Here is a 22,124-nt window from a genome sequence, read left to right on the forward strand (position 1 = left end):
TAGTACAATAATTTAATTTGTATTATTAGTACGTACAGTTCTGCCATGTGCTTTAATTAATTTGTGGTCGTATATATTTCCATCAAAATTATGCACCAAAATTTTGCGTGCTGATCTTCCGTACCATTGAAAATGTGTGGCTGCTAGCATTCATGCAGATCAGAGCGACTCGATCTGTGTGGCTGCTAGCATTCGTGCACAGCGACTCTGTATAGTGAGTAGTACGCATATTGTCGCATATTGAAATTTAAATCTTCTGTCTCGAAAATGTGACTAAATAGATAAAATATAATTAATATATCTTAAAGTTATATATTCAATTCTTGTCTCCGCTACACGTAATTTTTCTAGTGCAATTAATTTTTTTATGTGTTTTGACTACAGGGGCATACATTTATAAACTCACATTATATTAAACGCACATTAAGGTTATTACAGATTCAATTTTTGCCTTCGTCACAAGTGATTTTTCTAGTGCAACTGACTTCTTTTATGTGTTTTGACTACATGAACATATATAAACACAAATTAAAGACAAGTGAAAAGATGAAGAGTTATAATTAAGAATTTCAAGTAAAAAATTATATATATATATATATATATATATATATATATATATATATATATATATATATATATATCGAGTTAATTTCTAGAAAATTACACACTATATCTATTCTTTTTAAAAATTGTCTAAAAAACAGTTTTGGGTAACCTTGGGCAATATTTCCTTTCATACAAGCCACAGAGAGATGATAAATCATCATGTCTGTGGGAGCACTTTCAAGTGACCATACATACACAGACACACACACATACATACAAACATACATGAAGACATATTAATTAATGTGTGGTTGACTAATAAAGATGAAAAGAGAGGTGGGGAGATACAAGGATTTCTAATGGCGTATCTTTGAGGTTGTTTAGTCAAATTGTCTCCGTCATATCAACTGGTCCATTAAACACATTTGTTAGCTCAAATGAATGCAAGTATGCAACAAATTAGCCAAGATGAAATGCAACATCTGGATCTCGACCAAAAATTGTTTCTAGACATATTCTCTTACTGGCACCAAATAGAATCAACTCGAAATCTAGTCCAAAAACATCAATTCAACCTCCTTGTGGCAATTAATAAATTTCTCAAGGCTTGAATTCAAGAGGGTCGTTGGGTTAAACTTGTGGATGCATGTCATTGGAGTTTTCACATGTTAAAGAATAGCCAAGTGTTTTTGGAACATGAAAACAAGATACAGTATGTGTAATTTTCAAGAAGGTAAATCCATCAGTTTAAGCTGCACATAGTTGATCAGTTCAAACTAAAAAAAAGCAATATATTACTTCCGTTTGAGTCGAACTAGTAACATTGTTATTAGAGGAATAGAGTAGATGCTAAAAGGGGCAGTTTGGTAACTTCTCTTTTCTTGGTTTGTAACGGCCTATATAACCAGACAGTTGTCACCTTCATGAAAGCAATTTCTCAGTTTTTCCCTTTCAAGACTTCTTCCCGCTCCTTCTCTCAACTTACGAAAATTGTAGTTACCATTTCTTGATCAACTTGGCTAGGATTAACCCACCCCCAACCTAAATATTTCTTTGACAATAGCATGAAGATATGCTAAATAATTGATTAATTACGGATTGATTTACCTTTCTTTCTCTTCCAACTACCATGTCTAATTCTTCTTGAGCCATCTTCAACACGTAAGGGATTGTTCATTATCAAACATGACCGTATATGCTTTTCCAACAATCAAATTTTAATATGCAAATAAAGTTTATGTAGTTAAAAAAGAAATTACTCCGTATTGTGTATCAGAAATTTGATATATATTAAAGTTGTGTGTACTATATGTAAGTATACACGGAGGACAGAAATTCAGGATTTGATAAATGGGCAATTAATAGGAATATCAAGCCTTTTTATTCATGTAATTTTACATATATAGTAGAACTGAAAGGAACTTACATACAGGCCATAGAGATCTGGTAAATCATGATGTCCATGGAAGCTCTTTCCAGTGAACATACATACACATACACAGACACAGATACAAACAAACACAAGCGCACATATTAATTAATGTGTGGTTAACTAATACAGATAAACAGAGGGACGAGGAGCTATGAGAATTTCAAGCGGTGCAGCTTTGAAATTGCTTGTTCCAGTTGTCTCAGTCATATCAATTGCTCCATTAGAGACATTTGAGAGTTCAAATGAATGTAAATAAATTAGCCAAGACCAAGGACAATATTTGAAGACTAAGAGTTATCCCTGGACATATTCTTCTACCAGCACCAAATGGAATCAACTCAAAATCCTGTCCCAAAACATCAATCTCTTTGTGGCGATTGATAAACCTTTCTGGATTGAATTCAAGAGGATTAGACCAAATTTGTGGATCTCGTTGGAGTTTCCATAGGTTAAAGAGCAACCATGTACCTTTTGGAACATCAAATTTTGATAGTTTGCAATCTTCCGTGAATATTCTTGGACCTCCAAGTGGAGTTGCTGGGTACATCCTAAGTGTTTCTTTGATAATACATTGCAGATACACCAAATTATTAATATCTGATTCATTTACTTTTCTTTCCTTGCCAACCACCATATCTAGTTCTTCTTGAGCCCACGTTAGCATGACCATGACCGTATCTGCTCCTCCCGCAATCAAATTCTAATATACAAAATTTAAATAGTTAAAGAAAATGATGTATTTAATACTTTATATATATTAAAGTTGTATGTACGTTTTTTATACTTAGGTATCTCAGTTTCACTAGATTAACCCTAATAGCATGTTTGATTCGCGGAATGAATTTCAAGAGAATAGACATGAATTGTATTCTATTGTTTGCTTATAAGTTTAAGAAATAATAGAAATAAAATATATATATTTTTTTTTTTAAAAAACACACACACACACACACACACACACACACACACACACACACACACACACACACACACATATATATATATATATATATATATATATATATATATATATATATATATATAAAAGTTTAGGAAATATATTGATGTGAAGTTGAAAGCTTGAACCTGAAAGACATGCAAGTGTCGTATCGTTGATAAAGAAGTATTACGATATGGATTAAAAAGCGTAAACAAATTTTAGGTTTAATTGGGAATAAAATAGAAAATAACAAATTTAGATTATTCTTGAGAACTAAGAATAGCCTAATACTGTGGGGCTTGGAATCGCTATTTCCCTTGCAAGGAGAATAGCTCATTCCGGGGAACCACGTTTCTTAGAATAAAAGGCATTAACCAACAATGGAATAAGCATGTTTATGAGATTATCATTCAATCCCAAATTTATTCTTTGAACCAAGTGTTGTAAGTCTTTATGGACGCACAAGAGATATCGCCTTTAATGGTTCGTGAAATCAAGTCAGACAACGAACCACTGCGGTAAGCCCGGGGCTGTATGCACGTTTTTAAAGTATGCATGGAGGACATAATAAATTCAAAAATGATAATTCCATAATAAATCAAGAGCGCATGTACATACCAAGCACGTAGATTTGATAACGGTGTCTGTGTCACAGCCATTAAGATTAATCCCTTCTATTCGTGAAAGCATCCCGTCTATGAAATCTTTCTCGTTGCCAATGACAATACATCCCTCACCCGCGGCCGTCGCCTCTTTCTTTAGACGGTGCTCTTGTATCCATTCGTGCATAAGAGAGTCCATTTCTTTAGCAACTTCTTTCATGGATTTCTCATATCCCCCGATATCGAACCATCCCAAGAAAGGCAGGGCATCCGCCGGCACAAAAACCCCAACAAATTTAACAAAATCCCTCAACACCCTTTGGCAACGTTGCCCCTCTTTTTCATCACTAACCGCCGCAGTACCAAAGTATCGTTTTCCGGCCACCATTTGAAGGACCACGTTGAGTGTTAGGTCCGCGAACCACTTCTTCATTTCCACCAAAACACGGCCGGCGGCGGAATGGTCGTCTGAATTTTTATTTTCAGTCCAAAGCTTATACAGCTCCTTTATAGAGGTATCGATCTCGGACACTCTTATGTGCTTCAGCTGCTCAAGCCGCCGGCGTGACAATAGTTCTATGGAGATAAGCTTGCGAATCTCGCGCCAGTAAGGCCCATAGGGAGAGAAACCAAACATTACGTAGTTGTAACCCATGTTTTTGGCGGCTCGAAACTTGGGACGAGACGAAATGTGAACGTCGTGGACAGTGGAGAGTTCTTTGGCCAATTTCGAGTCGCTGACCACCAACACTCTGTGCGCGCCAATCCGAACAGTGAAGGCTGGTCCATACTTGTCGGCCATGTCTCCCAGGGCTACGTGAGGAAGTTTAGAACCTCTGAAAAGGTATAAGTGGCCGAGAATAGGCCAAGCTCCACCAGCTTCAGGCGGTGATTTTTGCTTATGATCAGATTTATTATTGCGAGAAAGATAATGGAAAACTACATAAAAAGCAATAGCTGTAACAATAATTGAAGTGTTAAGGTCTTGGAGAAGAAATTCCATGGTTCTGGTTTGAATGAGCCCTGGTTTAATTGACATGTGATTATATACTGATTTATTTCCGGCATAGGGTGTAAATATATCTATATTTCATTGGGTTAGCGTAAATTGAGGTGCTGATCCTAGGCCGGGTTATAATAATTTAATTGGGTTACTGTGGCCGTAGCAAATAATTCGGTTATTGTCGCCATGTACTTTGCGATGTCCTTTATATATTTCCTTCACAATTGGACACCATACTTCTTCTCTTTTTTTTTTTAGTCCAGAGTTTTCACCGTCCGACACAATGACTAATCTCCTCGCTGAATTGTAGACACCTCTATTGGGTGAGACAGACCGGACAATTGGCTTAGAGATTTAAGGTTGTTCCATACCCAAAGCTAAGGATCAAATGCTTGACCTTTGGTTAAGGATTGATGAGTTTTGGACACCATACTTTAGTTCTTTATTTGTCATATTTTACCCCATGCATGTTTAATATATATTTTGTACTTAAAATGTAGATATTATGTTTAAAAAATTCTTATTTGTTTCATTTGATTAATCATGTACAAACTCGCGTATTTAAACAAAACGGATCAATTTTGCATATTGTTAATGTTTGAATCGTGACATTCATTAGCATGTTTTGACTACAATGAGACTTGGATCGATTTTCAAACTACTCATTACATAATCTTTATTTCCCACTGTAAAATATAAATGAAATAGTTTATTTATTTATTTATTTTTTATTTATATGCTTGTGTGTTTGAAAGACAAATTGGAATTGATAAGTCATGAGATTGGGCAATTCCAAACATAATTCTTGTTTAGATGATCACAGGAATGACTTTTAGAGTGTAATTTTGTGTTTGCATCTCCTCAATTTCTCAATTATGTGTTCTTCCTAATCCTATTAGATAGTTTGTTTCCTTATTTTGTGTTTATCTTGTTAATATGTGCTTGTCTTATTTTGTTCATGGTTACTTAGCTTTTGATTTTTTTTTTTTTTTAATACTAGTGTTTAATTGTTTATAATTATATTGCACACTATAACACCTAATCCGCTGAGGACAACATTATACATCCGTACACACTCTATCTATATATACAACATTATATCATCAGTACATTAGAAGATAGAAAATGAATCTGTATTTAAAAAAAAAAAAAAATCTTTATAGGGTACGAAATGTACAATTTAAACTATACTTGACGGTTAGCAAGTCCATTTTTCACCAAATTATATATCGTGTACGTACATATGAAAATCTATATACGCCGATCCATGTTATTAGGGCTATGAATCCTTGACTATGCCCAAAAGATAAATAATCATTTCAACATCTATGCATATATACACTAAAATTTAGAGAAGAAAGAATTAATGCTTCTCAGCTATCAAAATTAAACATCTCATTGCTATAAAAGAAAGTTATGATTTGTAAACATTAAAGTTATAATGACCAACTTAGTTGGGTTGACCCTACTTATTGATACTCTAAAATACACAAAGACCCTGTTTGGTAACATAGTTATCTTATCAGTCAATTTTTAAAGAAACACTAAGATTATACTTTTTATATTAGCATTCCTCAACTAGTTTCTTACAAGAGATTCCTTAATGTAAGGGTATACCCTATTTGCAATCGTTATGCTATGGACCCGTGTCCAACATACATTGTGGATACGGTAAAGGTGCCGTTAGTGGCACCGTTATCTTTCACCATTTTTTGTTTTAAATTTCAGACCGCTTCGTTATAGGAGCATATGTTCATAATTTTATCACTATATGTTCATAATGTCAGAGCTCTGTGTTCATAATTCCATAATTATACATTCATAATTCTGTAACTGTACATTCATAATTCAATAACTGTAAATTCATAATTTTCGAAGCTCTATGCTCACAATTTTAGAGTTCTATGTTCATAATTTTATCACTATATGTTCATAATTGTAAGTTCATAATGTCAGAGCTCTGTGTTCATAATTCCATAACTGTACATTCATAAATTTCGAAGCTCTATGTTCACAATTTTAGAGCTCTATGTTCATAATTTTATCACTATATATTCATAATTGTAAGTTCATAATGTCAGAGCTATGTGTTCATAATTCCATAACCGTACATTCATAATTTCACAAACGAATAACGCCGTTAACGACGAGACAAAATTATTATTTTTTTTTAACTGGAATGCCGTCGTTTTGGACTCGCGTGTGTCCACAATGCATTGTGAACACGAGTCCACAACATAATTTGCCCCCTGTTTGGACATATAGATGAGGTTTCTTACATGAGATTCCTCAACTAACTTGTCCTTGCCAACATGGAGATCTATCTCTTCTCGAGCATTCTTCGTTATTTAGCATCCTAACAATTAATTAACATCATCTATAATCTAATATAATAATAACTTTCTTACTTTTTTTTTATTAGCATTAAAGTATAAACTTCTTTGGCGATCAAATGAGCTACTCTAGCATTTCTTTGATAATTGTTTGGATATTGAACCAAAAGTTTAAATAATTCAACATATAATCTTAGATTTTGGCTCTCTCTTATTTATTGATCTTTGTGCAGTATATTTTTAAAGATAGTAGTTTATATTCTTAAAAAATTATTGTATTTCTTTTAGTGTCTATTAAAAAATTGTTATTTTGAGCAAGATAATGAAAAAAAATTTGTTATTTTGAACAAGATAATGAAAAAGTATAGAAAAGGTTGACATAGCATTCCCAGTAATAGGCCTATTCCTTTGTTTAGTAAAAATTTTTATTCTCAGGATCAATGTTTCATGGAATGACGTATTCCTCCTACAGGGGAATAGTTATTACTAGAGCCCCTCGTATTAACCTATTCCTGAAAACTCAAGGAATAAATTTTATATTTTATTTCCTATTTTACCCTTTCTGGTCTTTGTATTTTTTCTGACACCACTGCATTGGCCCGAGTCTCGAAACCATGTAAGGTCGCAGCACCAAGTCTGAGAGATCGAGCGCAAGCCTCCGCCACCAACAACCTCGGTGGCCACCAACAACCTCAACCGAGGACGGAGACTCCGCCACAACAACAGACTCGGGCAGTGCCGATGAGACCACCGGCATAGAAACATCTCCTCCAGTTACAACCGTGCCCTCTCGCCGGTCAACAAGTTCATCGCCAACGATAGCCACCTCGCCTATGACCGGAACTAAGGTTTCATTAAGGGGCTGTCGAACTGATTCGGTTATAACAACATTGCAGTTTGCTTTGAAAAATGAAGGTCTCCTGATTATATTTGCAACTTCATAAATGGGGACCAATCTAAAGCTTTCGACATCCCCATCTGTAAGTACAACAACGAAGAAAACATATAAGCTTACATTCCCTGCATCAGTCAATTTATTATTTGATCAATTACCTTCATTACTAGGAATAAAGATTTTGGATTACTCAAAAACTCAACAGCCCCTACCTACTGGTATAGCCGCCCACAGTTGGATTACTCAATAACGCAACATCAACTCTGACACAAATGGCGATACAACTTCAGAAATGGGCGATACAACTTCGGAAATGGGGACCATTACCACCGTCTGTTGCATTGTAAAGGGGCTAGCTGTCGAACTGGTTCGCGAAGGTTAACAGATTTCGGAAATTCCGGAGGACGCCGATCCACCATCTGATCTGTGGGCCGTGTTCGCGACACCTCCCTAAGACCATCGCCACCCTCTGATCGTCCATGCAAAGACTCCATCGCCCGGGAAAGCCTCCAACGACGAATACTGGTTCGGGACCGGTCCCCAATTTTACGATGGCGATCATGTTGCTGAGGCGTGGCGAAGGTTCTGGAAGGTCGTGGAGGGCCATCGCCGGCCTGGAGGTTTTTGATCGCCGACCGCTTCATCCATCGATTCTGGACGAGATCGCCGGACTCCAGGGATGATATCAGAATAAGACGGACGAAGGCTTCTAATTGATAATGAATAATACGGAGTATTATTTATAAATCTTAATCTTATCTTATAATAATAAAAATAATAATAATAATAATAATTATTATTATTATTATTATTTTGTATAAGGGTAGTTATGTCTTTTACACATATATTACCTTTGTATTCCTTAAACCAATCAAACACTGGAATAACATTCCTAAAGTCTATTCTTTCACCGAACCAAACAACAGAACACAATTTATATTCTATTTCTTACCTATTCCATTCTTTATGGAATAAGATTCTTATTCCCTTAAAATTCATTCCGCGAATCAAACGTACTGTAAGTGAAGTATTAAGGTTTTGGAGAAGAAACTCCATGGTTAATTGATGTGTGGTGTATGGAAACTTTGGTGTGATTATATACTGACTTTTGGGTCGATGCATATACTTCCATCAAAATTAGGCATTTCACGTTTTACGTGCTCGTCTGGATATAAAAATGATTCCGTTTGTGTCGGCTAGCCCTCATGCAAGTTAAACTACACTTGTCTTTTAGCATGTATTATTAGTACGTACTGTTCTGCCATGTGTTCCACTTTTAATTTGTCGTCGTATATATTTCCATCAAAATTATGCACCCAAATTTTGCGTGCTGATCTATCTGACAATGTAAATGACTCTGCTTACTTGTGGCTGCTAGCATTGATGCAGAGCGGCTCTGTATAGCGAGTAGTACGCATAATGTCGCATATTGAAATTCAAATATAATCCTCAGTCTCGAATTAGTGACTAAGTGGTAAAAATATAATTAATATATCTTAAGGTCACATATTTAGTTCTTGCTTTCTCACACTTAATCTTTCTATTACTGCAATTCACTTTTGTTATATGCTTTGACTACAAAGACAAGTAGAATTGTAGAAAGATGAAGAGTTATAATTAAGAATTTCAAGTAGGAAATCATTTTGTTTTTGAGTATTACTAGCCCTATTACATTGTAGTATCTGTTCATATACTTTCTCAACCTATTGAAACACAATGAATCAGAGGCTCGAACTCGTAACTTTCCAAATGGAAATCTAACCCGGGTACCATTAGACCACATAGTCTTGGTTCAAGTAGGAAATCATATATATTTCTATTTTCTGAAAAATTACACTATCAATTTTTAAAAATATCTACAAAACAGTTATGGGTTATTAACAGGAATAACAAGTCTTTTTATTCATGTAATTTTACATTGTAGAACTGAAAGTACCTTACATACAAGCCACAGAGATATGGTAAATCATCATGTCCGTGGGAGCACTTTCAAGTGAACATACATACACACATACAAACACACAGACATATTAATTAATAGAGTTAATACCCAAAATAGTCCATCGACTATGTCGTAATTACCAATTTGGTCCTCGACTATCATTCTTACCCAATTAAGTCCTCAACTATACAATTTTTACTCAATTTAGTCCTTTGTCAATTTGACTGTTTGTTGACTGTCAAAAGTGGAAATAAAGTTGTAATTTTACAAGTTTTCTCCTTCCTCCTCATTTAGCAGCGCCAAACCATGTAGCAATAAGCTCCGGTTGGGTTCTAAACCTGTCAGTATCGAAGTAGTGGTTATGCATCGGATAGCCCATGAATCTGATTTCCAACGATTTTTTAACAATTGAAATCTGATCGGAGTGTATTGCTGCATGGTTTGGCGCTGCTAAATGGAGAGGAAGGAGAAATCTTGTAAATTTATAATTTTATCCCGACTTTTGACAGTCAACAAACAGTCAAATTAATACAGAGGACTAAATTGGGTAAGAATTGTATAGTTGAGGACTAAATTGGGTAAGAATTGTATAGTTGAGGACTTAATTGAGTAAAAGTTACATAGTTGAGGGCTTAATTGGGTAAGAATAGTAGTTGAGGACCAAATTGATAATTATGACATAGTCGAGAGACCATTTTGGGTATTAACTGTAATTAATATGTGGTTGACTAATAAAAATGAGAAGAGAGACGAGGAGCTATAAAAATTTTAAGAGGTGTGCCTTTGAAGTTGCTTAGTCCAATTGTCTCAGTCATATCAATTCCTTATTAGAGACATTCGAGAGCTCAAAAGAATGTAACAAATTAGCCAAGATCAAGTGCAACATCTGAAGAGCAGCAGTTGTTCCTGGGCACATTCTTCTACCAGCACCAAACGGAATCAATTCAAAATCACGACCCAAAACATCAATCTCCTTATTGCAATTGATAAATCTCTCAGGTTTGAATTCCAGAGGGCTAGACCAAATTTGTGGATCTCGTTGAAGTTTCCACACATTACAGAATAGCCAAGTGTCTTTTGGAATATGAAAATCAGATATGATGCAATCTTTTCTGAATATTCTTTGAATTCCGAGTGGACTAGCAGGATACAATCTAAATGTTTCTTTGACAATAGCTTGAAGATACATCAAATTATTAACGTCTGATTCATTCACCTTTCTTTCATTGCCAACTACCCTGTCTAATTCTTCTTGAGCCATCTTCAATACATGGGGATTGTTCATCATCAAAGACAAAACCCATGTTAGCATGACCATGGTCGTATCTGCTCCTCCAGCAATCAAACTCTGATATAAAATTTAAACAATAGAAGAGAATTGTTTATTTGATATACCATTAAGATCAATCTCTTCTATTCGTGAAAGCAGCGCATCCATGAAATCTTCCTCGCCGCCACCCGTGGTCTCTTTCTTCAGACGATGCTCTTGTAACCATTCCTCAAAAAGAGAGTCCATTTCTTTACCAACTTCTTTCATGGCTTTCTCATACCCTCCAATATCTAACCATCCTAAGAAAGACAGGGCATCTGCTGGCACAAAAACCCCAAGAAATTTAACAAAATCTCTAATAACCCTTTGACAACGTCGCCCCTCTTCTTCATCACCAACCGCTGATGTACCGAAGTATCGTTTTCCGGCCACCATTTGAAGCAACACATTGAATGTCAAGTCACTGAACCATTTCTTCATTTCCACCAAAACACGACCGGAATGGTTCGGATTCTTCTTTTCCGTCCAAAGCTTATAGAGCTCCTTTAAGGATGTCTCGATCTCGGACACTCTTATGTGCTTGAACTGCTTGAGCCGTCGGTTGGAGAGTAGCTCTGTGGCAGCAAGTTTGCGAACGTCGCGCCAGTAAGGACCATAGGGAGTGAAAGGAAGCATAGTGTAATTGTAGCCCAAGTGTTTGGCGGCTCGAAACTTGGGGCGAGATGAAATGTGAACGTCGTGGGAAGTGCAGAGTTCTTTGGCCACTTTCCAATCGCTGACCACTAACACTCTGTGCATACCTATCCGGATAGTGAAGGCTGGTCCATACTTGTCTGCCATTTCTCCCAGGGCTACATGAGGAAGCTTTTCGCGGCGGCTGAAGGTGAGAAAGTGACCTAGAATTGGCCACGCGCCACCTGCTTCAGGCGGTGATTTTTGCTTTTGATACTTGTTATTTTGAGCAAGATAATGAAAAATTATAGAAAAGGCAATAGCTAGAACAATAAGTGAAGTATTAAGGTTTTGGAGAAGAAACTCCATGGTTCTGGTGTGAATTGGTTAATTGATGTGTGGACCGTGTGGTGTATGGAAACTTTTGGTGTGTGATTATATACTTACTTTTGCTCGTCTGGAGATGAAAATGATAGATTCTGTTTGTCTTGTAGCCCTCATGCAAGTTACTGTTATCACTTCTTTTTACTTATAATGAAAAAATAATTGACATTTGGCATACATGACATTATTGAAAAAAAAGAGTATAAAATAACATTTTAAGTGACTATTTTGTAATATAAATATCAAAGTGAAGTCCATCTCTGATTTGAGTGGGTCAAAATGAATTTAGGTTCTTCGAAGTCACGAAGTGAGATGAAGAATTGTACGTTCAAAGTATAACATTTGAGTTGAAAAATGAATGAGGAAAGACTTGAAAAAGTTCCATTCCACATTGAAAAGCAAAGTAGGTTTGCATGCATGCACTAGAGTACATATACAATACCTTCTTCGAGAAATTAATACTTAAATTGTATAGTTTATAAGTTGTTTTTGTGCTCCACTATGATGTGTTTGCTACCTACCACACTTTTCATGTGCTGATCAGAGATGAAAATGACTCTAATGTGCTCCACTATATATAAAGCTAAGAGGAATGAATTAAAGCTTTTCAGCCACTGTCTCTAATAATAAACTATTAGGAATAAAAGTTAAATAGTTCATCCATATACATACGATGATATCTTCTTCGTCTCCACCGGAGACGAACAAAGTTTATTTATTTATTTATTATATTTTTAAATAATTATCTTTTAAAAAAGTTTTTTAAAAAAATTAAATTTGTGTAACCTATTAGAAACAGAGAAGACCTGCCAATTAAAGGAATTGCATGAAATTGGTTAGTTTAGGAATTCAATAGTAGTTTTTTTTTAGGTTTAGTGGCCTAATTACATTATGTGCCATGAATATTCGACCCTTATTCCAAAGTATTATTACATAGCAGAATTTCAAGATTGAGAGTCACAAAGTGTACTCATACACTTTTAATTGTTTCACTCTAACACAGTACACAGTTAAAGGTGAAAGAAAAACAACTTGGGGTTCATTTTATTTTGTTGCATGATATGATGAAGTGGAGGCACAGGTCAAACATATATATAGGCTAAGAGCACTCATATGTAAAGGTTGTTTGGGAGCCTGGGTGTAAGAACAACTTCCAGTGGCGTTGCTTTGGGTATAGTAAGGCCAGGGCTCTCAGTCAAGTCCACCGCCTCACCCAACGGCGTCGCCATGTCGAATGCCTGAAGTATACGAGCCAATGTGAGGTTAAGAACCTGAAGAGCAAACGACATTCCTGGACAAGATCGTCTCCCTGACCCAAACGGCATCAATTCGAAATCTTGGCTCCTTAAATCAACGTTCTGGGCTCTGTTCAAGAATCTGTCTGGTTTAAATGCATTAGGATCTTCCCAAACCCTGGGATCCCTTTGAATTTTCCACACGTTCACGATCAAACGAGTGCCCGCCGGGACATTGTGACCGGCCACAACGCAGTCCTCCATGGCCTCCCTCGGCCCTAGGAGCGGACCGGCTGGATATAACCTTAATGTTTCTTTAACAATGGATTGAATATAGATGAGGTTTCGAACATCGGATTCCTCGACTAGCCTGTCCTTGCCAACGTGGAGTTCTATCTCCTCTTGAGCCTTCCTCATTACTTCTCGGTTGTTTAGTAGTAACGAAATGGCCCATGTTAATGTTCCTGCTGTCGTGTCACTGCCTCCCAGAATCAATGCCTGAAATTAAAGATTTTCCTCAACAATTAGGTAAATCAGCTTATATTGCTTAACTGATCAACGCAAATTAAGATCAGAAAACCAATAGGTCACTATATATGTATGAAGGATATTGATAACTTTTAAGCCATTTACGATTGAATTCTTTTACTATTGGACGTACCAGGCAAGTAGACTTTATAGTGGTATCTGGATCATATTGGAAGTTTGAAAAATGGCCTTGTTCCTGGAGGGACAACATAACATCGATGAAGTCCTGATCACCCTCACTCTTAACCTCGCCGGATCTCCGCCGCTCGCGGTGTTCATCCACCCATCCATTGAGTATAGAGTCCAGCTCCGCCGCCGTTGCTTTCATGGCTTTCTCATGCCCATGCAAATCCAACCACCGCAGGAATGGTAGCGCATCCGCCGGCACAAAAATACCAATCAAATGGAAGAACTTATTTATAGCATTTTGGCATCGCCTCGCCTCTCCGCCGTCATCACAAGTTTCTCCGGCGCCACCAAAGTAACGCTTTCCGGCCACCATCCGGACAATCATATTTAACGACATCTCTTCAAAACGACGTTTGAGTTCAACGAGAACATGGCCGCCGCCGGAGCCGCCGTTTTTAGCCCATAACTCGTGTAACTCTCGAATACACAAATTCATTTCCGACAACCTTATGTGCTTAAGGATTTCCAGCCGTCGATTCGACAAGAGTTCCAGCATCGCGATCTTTCGCATCTCGCGCCAAAATGAAGTGTATGGCGCGAAGCCGAAGACGGCGTAGTTGTAGCCCATATGCTTGGCGGCTACGGTCTTGGGACGGCTCGCTAGGGCTTTATCGTTTGTAGTAAAGCATTCTTTAGCCACTTCCCAACTACTTACCACGAAAGCACGGCGGCTCCCCAGCCGAAGATTGAATGCTGAGCCGTACTTGTCGGCCATGGCGCCGAGAGTGCGATAGAGAAGTTGATCTGCGCCGCCGAGTAGGGGGAGGTGACCGATGACCGGCCATGCACCGGCTGGCTCCGGGGCTTCACTGCCACCCTTTTGGTTAACTTTTCCCTTCTGTGTTCCTCTAATGATCCAACCATAATAGAGAAAGATTGCAGACAAAAATGTTCCAATCATTAAAAAGTTCAAAGTATCCATGGTTTAGTATAACGAGAAATTGGAAAACTGATCTGATTGAACTTGTTACAATACATTATGAAATCCTATGAATTTATAAGTGGATTTTCACCTACTTTTCAAACATTAGTCTGCATGAAACATCCTAGAATTCATGCTCCGTGAGAGTCGCTAGCATGGTAGAAGTGAAAAGTCAACTTTATGGTGTGACTTCTGCATAATATTATATAAAAAAAATAATTTCTGATAGATTTAATTCGAATCTCATCACCATCACTATTAAATGTGCTAAAGAAACAGTAGTCTGTTTAGTGATGGCATCCCGGTTACCATTACATTTGGCATTAGATTGACTCTATACCAAATTGAAGCATGTGTTCCATCTCAACTAAAAGTCTAAGCTGATAGTGGGATTGACATTTATGTTTATATATTATATGATCAACTTAGATTTTTTAGGCTGAAAATGTTTGTAAAAGTATAAAACATATATTACCTTGAATCATGAATATTTCAAAACAAAAATAAAGAATAACTAAATTTTTGTCTGCATCATCATATATTCTTATAGATTATGTATATATAATATGTTCTCCATACATTTGATTGACTTAGCTTGGTAATATTCACATATTATTATTTGAAGTGTCAAGCATATTAAGGAATCATAACTAAATTTTTGTCTGCGTCATATCATATATTCTTATAGAGTATGTATAAAAAAACAGGATTCTTTCAGGCTAGTTTTTGTGCAAAAGTCAGCAGTGTACAGTAACGTTGCAGCTGCATACACCATGCCATTTTCCATTTTAATGCATGTTGGTATAAAATCCATAGGGAAATGCAGTGTTTATTTGACCAAAGTATTTTTCATCACACATTATTCCAAGATAACACGATTGAACCAAAGTTCATTCACAAATAAGTGAAATAACCAACAAATAAAAACAAAAGTATCACAATAGTTTAAGACAATTAGTAAGTAGAGTGCTAGTGCAACTACAAATTACTAAACAAAGGCTCAAACTCTATAAACGTGATTTTAACTGAGTTTGGGTTAACCTAGGATTCACCAACCAAACAGCATAAAAGTTGGCCCCTAAATGTATATTTATATGTTTGATAAATCACGTACTATACGTCCAATCTTGAAGCAAAAAATTCTTGAGAAATTTTTTAGTGGAAATATAGACTGTTGCCTGTTGGGCTCAACCATGCTGCCTTTTCCTTATATGGATCTTAAGTTTATTAGAAAGGCAAACATAGCTGGGCTACAACGGAAATAAGGCTGAATCTTTCATTTGGAATTGTGAAACTAAAAGAGTTTAGTTTTTGCCTCTTGAATTAAAAGGGTATGTAGCAAGTTCATATATATAGTTCTTTATTTTGGTAATTTGGCTTCTGTATATATATATATATATATATATTAATTTTTTATTAGTTTATTGGCTAAGTCAATATACAGTTCTGTAGGGTCGAACTTCGAAACTTTGTAGTTAACGAATTTTCTAATCAACTTGACTGGTGTTACATCATATCACTTATTATCTTGGTATGTGTGTAGCTGTGTCGGTCCGAACATTAAATTCGGAAACATTATAAGACCCATCCAGAAGGAATTGCGCTTAATAATTATTCTGGGGCTTAATTATTCTGCTTCCACTGTCCTTCCCCATTTTGATATTGGACCATTACAAACAAAAGTCAAAGATATATTCACCGGCCGGTGACTGATAAACCTCAGAGTCCAGAAATAACCACACATCTTTGGTTGACTATATATCTGCAACACTACTGACTCTAATAAGTAATGCCCTCTTCTTTAGTGGAATCTTATACATCCATCCATCCATATCTTCACCTAAAACTCTAAGCAACTTAAATGTTTTACATGTAGCAATCCAATATATGCACCAATCCAGTGATCCATAATTGCGAGTTTTTACCTTTTTTTTCGTTTCATTGGTCAAAAATAGTGATCATGAATGATAGGTATTTCGTTTTATCAGTTTATTTTAGCTACTATAATAGTGATTGAATATTCAAATGGTCTGATTAACGATCATAGTATGAAAATGACATGACATAATGTTAAAAGATTAATGATTTATACTTGTGGGGCAAAATAGATTAGCATAGCTAATAGTCACCTAATTCGTCCATATTAACTTACATGCATGCGGCATTTATATTTTATTCGATTCATTCGACATCTTCTATGAACCAGACAAAAATTTAAGAATCCAGTCTTGAAGATTCCTTCCATGCATGCAGTTACAGAAGAAAAACTGGGGGTCAAAGTAATTATGTAGCCTCTCTAACACTTGAAGAGCTAGCTAGGGTTAGGCAGCGGAGATCAGATCAGATCATTCCAGGATCTATCCTGCATATATATATATCCATCTATTCATATATGATCCATTTCAGATCTTCCATGGCGGCTTTCATAGTGTAAACTCAAGATTAACAAAAGTGTCTGAAGAAGATGACAAGGATGAGCTGCTAAGCCTATCGAACTTCCCCTTCATCTCACACAACTCACGACCCGTGCCATCATCTCGTCCATCCATCTGCAAAACATTCGGGTTCAAAATTACATTCCCGACCAAATTGGTCTAGTTGTTGATTTGCTAACTACAAAATTATAAGTTTAATTCTAACGAGCAGGTGTTGAGTTATCTTTTCTTTTAGAGAACATATTCGCCCAAGATGAAGATTGTTGAGTTTGTCTCATAGGAATTAGGAATATGAGTTTGTCTCAGAATTAGGAATATAAGTTTGTCTTATACTAGGAATGAGAGTGAAGTGGGCAAACCTTTTGTACAGGAATATGTTCTTTAGGAGAAAAGATAATTCAACAATCTCCATCTTGACGAATATACTCTTTAAGAGAAAAATAACTCAACACAATCTATAGGCCTTCTTAATTTGAGCTAATTAGCTATGAACAACTTATGAATCGGCCTAAAAAGAGTTCTTAAAATGTATGATGGAAGATATATGTACCTCGGCGGCATGATTCTGTCGGAGATGAGGATGGAAAAGGGGGTTTGGTTCCGGCAAGGATGGCGGCCAAGAAGCTCTGAAAAAGTTGAAACAAACGTTATTAATGAAGTTACGGAATACGATAGAGATGGGAGAGCAGAAAGTTAGCCACCTTTCGTTTTCGTATCTTTGATTGATAGATGAATTAATGGGGCAGTGTTGGCCGGTCATGATTTAAACAACGTTAATTAATTTGGTACAGCCCAACAGAGGGATATATAGAAACATTAAATACCGTGTCGTTTGGCTTCGGCTCAACACTAAAAGATGTGTACAAACCGACAGACCCCTACCACCTTCCTAGAAATTCTAGGATAAGGCCAACTACATTAATTCGGAGGAAATACTAGAGATTTGAGCCTATGGACTCCTTTTCTTTGACTTTTTTTCCCCAACATTTTCTTTTTCAATTTTTATTTTCTTTACCCATAACAGTATTATGAATTAATTAAAAAACATGTTATTTCGTACCAGAGACTTATTCTAACTCGAAAGTTTTTATACACACTCTCATGTTTGTGTTACCCAACTATAAAGTTCTTAGTTTTTAACCTAAATATAATTTACTAATGGTTCTCATTTAGGGACTAATTTTAGTCTAAGACTCATAAATAAAATAGTCACGGGAACGATTAAGTTTTTCTACCGTAATAAACTCTAGGTTTCTGGTCACTTTTTAGTGTTTTGAAATTTTGGATTTAATTTTAAACTATGGTTAACTGATTGTGTTATTATGTATATTTTATTAAAGGATGAGACTCAAACTGAGTTAGTCTAACTGTTTGGCTTGGTAACCTTCTCGGTTTGAGTTGGGCTGATGGTAAAATGTGCCCATTATAATTTAACCTACTACTATACAAAACCCTAAGCCATCACTTTTAAATTGTTACACCAAGATGTGTACTTGAAACTCAACCAATACCATTAGACCAATGATATTATCATGGACCGGAAAGAAATATTCTGTGGACAAGCGGCTAAGGCATTCTTTGGGAGTAGTTGTAGGTAGCAGAAGCTACGTTGTTGTACATACCACTTTGTGGTTGGGTTTTTTGTCTGTCTGCATGAATGTTTGTCTCTAATATATATATACACATATATAAAATAGATGGTTCAAAATGCAATGATGGAAGAAGGAAATTAAAAACTGAGAAAAGTGGAAAAGAACAAAAGGAAAGGAATCATAATAAGAGCTAGCTAGCTGGGAATTGAAGTGCACACTCACCTCTGAGCATTTCTTGGTGTGGTGGTTTGTAGTGATGATGGTGGCGTTGATATCATGTCTTCTGCCTTCTCACAAGACTGCTGTAAAGCGCCTGTATATTTACATATTCAAACCATTCATTAATAATTTTATTTTTTTTTTGCTCAACAAAATTCATTAATTAGTTGAAGATTTTGAAGCTAGCTAGCTAGCAGATCAGAACGCATCAAATTCATAAACCCATTAAAGAAAAATTCAAACTTGTATCAAGTGCAGTGCGTGCTAACTTTACATGGTTTCTGATCTTTACTTTTTGTTTTCTATGGTGTTTTCTTTTTTTCTTGACAGTAATTAATGCAGTTCCCTGAAGAACAGGGTATTTTCAGCTTTGTAGTACTTCCAATCTGACAAGAATATGATAATAATTGGAGGGTGAAATGAAACCTTCAAATAAAAATGAGAAAATCCATGGAAATGGTACCTGGTGCTTTGTCAGTGCTCTTCACTGTTCTGTACATCTGCATGAATACCCAGACAAAGAAGCATTAGTCTACATTGCTAAGATTACCTTCTTAGCTTCCTCCATCACCGTTCTTTTTTTTTTTTTTTTACCAGAAAAAACTGCTTATTACTATTCGAGGGTGTACTCTGAATAAAATCTGTCTGGTTTAACCTTAAACAACAAAAAATAACAAAGAGGTAAACCATCCTAACCCCATTTCGGCTATAAGCCGAATTTGTAAAGTGGTGGTTACTAAGTCAACAATTTGATTACTAACTTATTGTAACCTCCATTCACAGTGAGATCCGTTTTGTTCATGAATAGATTGATTGAAATATGGCGTTAGGAATAATATACCTGTAAGTGACTTTTCACATGAGCTAGGGTAAGATCTTTGACATTCATCAACTCCAGAACGGATTTCGGCGTTGCTCCTTTTGTGATGACAGTGATGAACGGAAAAAAGATAAGTTTTTTGATCGGAAAATGTGGAGAAAATGGAAGCGTGGGGAATTGAGGACTTACGTTCATGGCCGCCGAGGAGTTGAACGGCGTGAACGAAATGGGCGTGGAGAGTGGAAGTCCATCTCATTCTCGGAGCTCTAACGCTGCGCTTCATTCCTCCGATCATCCTCCCGCTCCGTTTAAAATCCCGGCCGCCGAATATCTGAGGCTGGAAATTGTGGCGGTGCTGCGGCAGCTCAAGGCCGCTGTTTCTCTGAAGCTGTACGGATAGCGGGCTGCTCAACCCCACCGCCGCCGCCGCCGCCGCCAGCTCAAACCCTCGACGACTCAAGCTCAGCTCCACAGACCGTTGGTACCCAGGAGGGAAGAAACTAACGCCGCCGTTATGCTCGTGGCTCAAATCGCTTCCGCCGCTGCTGCCGGAATCCATGCTGGAGCTCCGGTCGGTATTAATATTACAGAACGACGGCGACGATTTATTCGTCGCCATTCCGTCGCGCTGTCTAAGCAACTCAAAGCTAGAAATCGACGGCGGGCTGATCTGCAAAGAAAGATCCGGCAGAGTCGCCGAACCTCCACCGCTCATTGCCGCGTTTGAACCCAAAAACATCGGCAAAAACTTATCAAGAAAACCCAAGATTCGTCGGCGGAGCTGAGGAATATAATGATCAAACGGCGGCGATCAATCGATCATAAAAGCTGCATGTTGGGCCATGGAGATGGAAGGAATTGGAAGAATAGGCTTTTGGGGGGCTATAGAAGAAACAAACAAGTGTGTTTTAAACAGCAGAAAGTGAAGAGTCTTTTTGGGGAGTTGAAGCACTGAAAGGGAAAAGCTATGGAAAAGAAGAAAACTGTATTTAAGGAAGCATGGACATGATTTCCAACAACACTACCTTTGTGTGTTTTGTTTGGGGAATGGGGGGTTGGTTGGCCTTTAACCTTATCTTTTTTCTAGTACTATGCTGAATAAGGATGGATACTATGCACATATAATGGAGGTGATGAGGTAGCTAGCTTGGCAGCAGGAGGGAATGGTTGGAATTCGATAAAACAATACTGCAACTATTCATTGCAATATCGGGGAATTCAAACAATTCTCTCTCTCATGCTACATACATACCTTTGGAATTTTCTACAACAAATAAATTTCTTATTTTCTTAATACATATTAAGCATATATATGATGGGACAAACTAGTCAATTAAGTTGGTCAGGTTGTTAACTTGATAAACTCACTCCAAATTCTATTTTAATTTAATTACCTCATTTTGATCATCATTACCAATTAGGGTCACAAGACGATACATACCCTCAACAAAATTCAACATGAGAATTGGTGTATCATCCTTGTACAATTTACTTATTTTGCGTGATTTGTCGACTATATAAAAGTACAGTACTACAGTGCACACTCTAGGTAATGATTGTAGGTTTCAGTCATCTGTAAAAAGTGTAATTATATTCACAAAAATGTCTTAGTATTAGATATTATTGTACTTTGTACAATTTTCCATTATTTTATTAATACCTAAACATAACTTACATAAGTTTACATCTTGAGATAATTTTGCAAACTTTTATTTATAAATTAATTTTTATATAACTAATTTAGTTAACTTCATTTTTTTTTGTCATAGATTTAATATATATGTTAGTTCATTTATATATATTTTTCAAAATATTTTCGTTTCATCGTAGTATTATTGTGATATAAACATTTTTTGTCATCCATTAACAAAATCGTTTAAATGCCGTTAAATACAATACCATTTTGGTCTATTGTGACATGACCATTTTTTGTCTTCCGTCAACAAATATGTTTAAATAACATTAAAACGTTCCTCATTTTTTTCTTCTTGTTGATAAAATCCTTATACACTAGACTTATGGTTTACCATGAACTAGAGTTGTGATTTTTCCAATTGCACTTTTTTATTATTATTTTTTAGTACTACTGACACATTGAGGCTCGAACCCACAACTTCCCATATGGAAGAACAACTTGGGTCTACTAGACCACAAGGTCAAGGTCA

The 22,124-nt window shown here is 36.4% G+C and overlaps 5 protein-coding genes across 5 annotated transcripts; all 5 read right to left on the minus strand.

Moving 5' to 3' along the window:
- Positions 1–1,904: 1,904 nt before the first annotated feature.
- LOC109169956 (cytochrome P450 CYP82D47-like) lies at positions 1,905–4,515 on the minus strand. The gene is made up of 2 exons (XM_019318872.1): positions 3,537–4,515; positions 1,905–2,678 (listed from the first exon to the last, which is right to left on the minus strand). Exons 1-2 carry the CDS (start codon positions 4,320–4,322, stop codon positions 2,217–2,219), a joined length of 1,248 nt encoding a protein of 415 aa, XP_019174417.1. The 5' UTR covers positions 4,323–4,515; the 3' UTR covers positions 1,905–2,216.
- A 5,989-nt stretch (positions 4,516–10,504) lies between these two features.
- LOC109169778 (cytochrome P450 CYP82D47-like) lies at positions 10,505–11,011 on the minus strand. The gene has a single exon (XM_019318672.1). The coding sequence runs from the start codon at positions 11,009–11,011 to the stop codon at positions 10,505–10,507; it is 507 nt and encodes a 168-aa protein (XP_019174217.1).
- A 42-nt stretch (positions 11,012–11,053) lies between these two features.
- On the minus strand, positions 11,054–12,004 carry LOC109169780 (cytochrome P450 82A3-like). Its single transcript, XM_019318673.1, has one exon. It carries the CDS (start codon positions 12,002–12,004, stop codon positions 11,054–11,056), a length of 951 nt encoding a protein of 316 aa, XP_019174218.1.
- Positions 12,005–12,983: 979 nt separating this feature from the next.
- On the minus strand, positions 12,984–14,893 carry LOC109169781 (cytochrome P450 82C4-like). The gene is made up of 2 exons (XM_019318674.1): positions 13,916–14,893; positions 12,984–13,752 (listed from the first exon to the last, which is right to left on the minus strand). The coding sequence occupies exons 1-2, from the start codon at positions 14,891–14,893 to the stop codon at positions 13,129–13,131; spliced, it is 1,602 nt and encodes a 533-aa protein (XP_019174219.1). The 3' UTR covers positions 12,984–13,128.
- A 2,109-nt stretch (positions 14,894–17,002) lies between these two features.
- On the minus strand, positions 17,003–21,186 carry LOC109169958 (probable transcription factor KAN4). Its single transcript, XM_019318874.1, has 6 exons — positions 20,149–21,186; positions 19,981–20,057; positions 19,603–19,639; positions 19,143–19,233; positions 17,879–17,954; positions 17,003–17,442 (listed from the first exon to the last, which is right to left on the minus strand). Exons 1-6 carry the CDS (start codon positions 20,696–20,698, stop codon positions 17,317–17,319), a joined length of 957 nt encoding a protein of 318 aa, XP_019174419.1. The 5' UTR covers positions 20,699–21,186; the 3' UTR covers positions 17,003–17,316.
- Positions 21,187–22,124: the final 938 nt, after the last annotated feature.

This window comes from Ipomoea nil, unplaced genomic scaffold, assembly GCF_001879475.1.
Source record: "Ipomoea nil cultivar Tokyo-kokei standard unplaced genomic scaffold, Asagao_1.1 scaffold3321, whole genome shotgun sequence".
NCBI lineage: Eukaryota > Viridiplantae > Streptophyta > Magnoliopsida > Solanales > Convolvulaceae > Ipomoea > Ipomoea nil.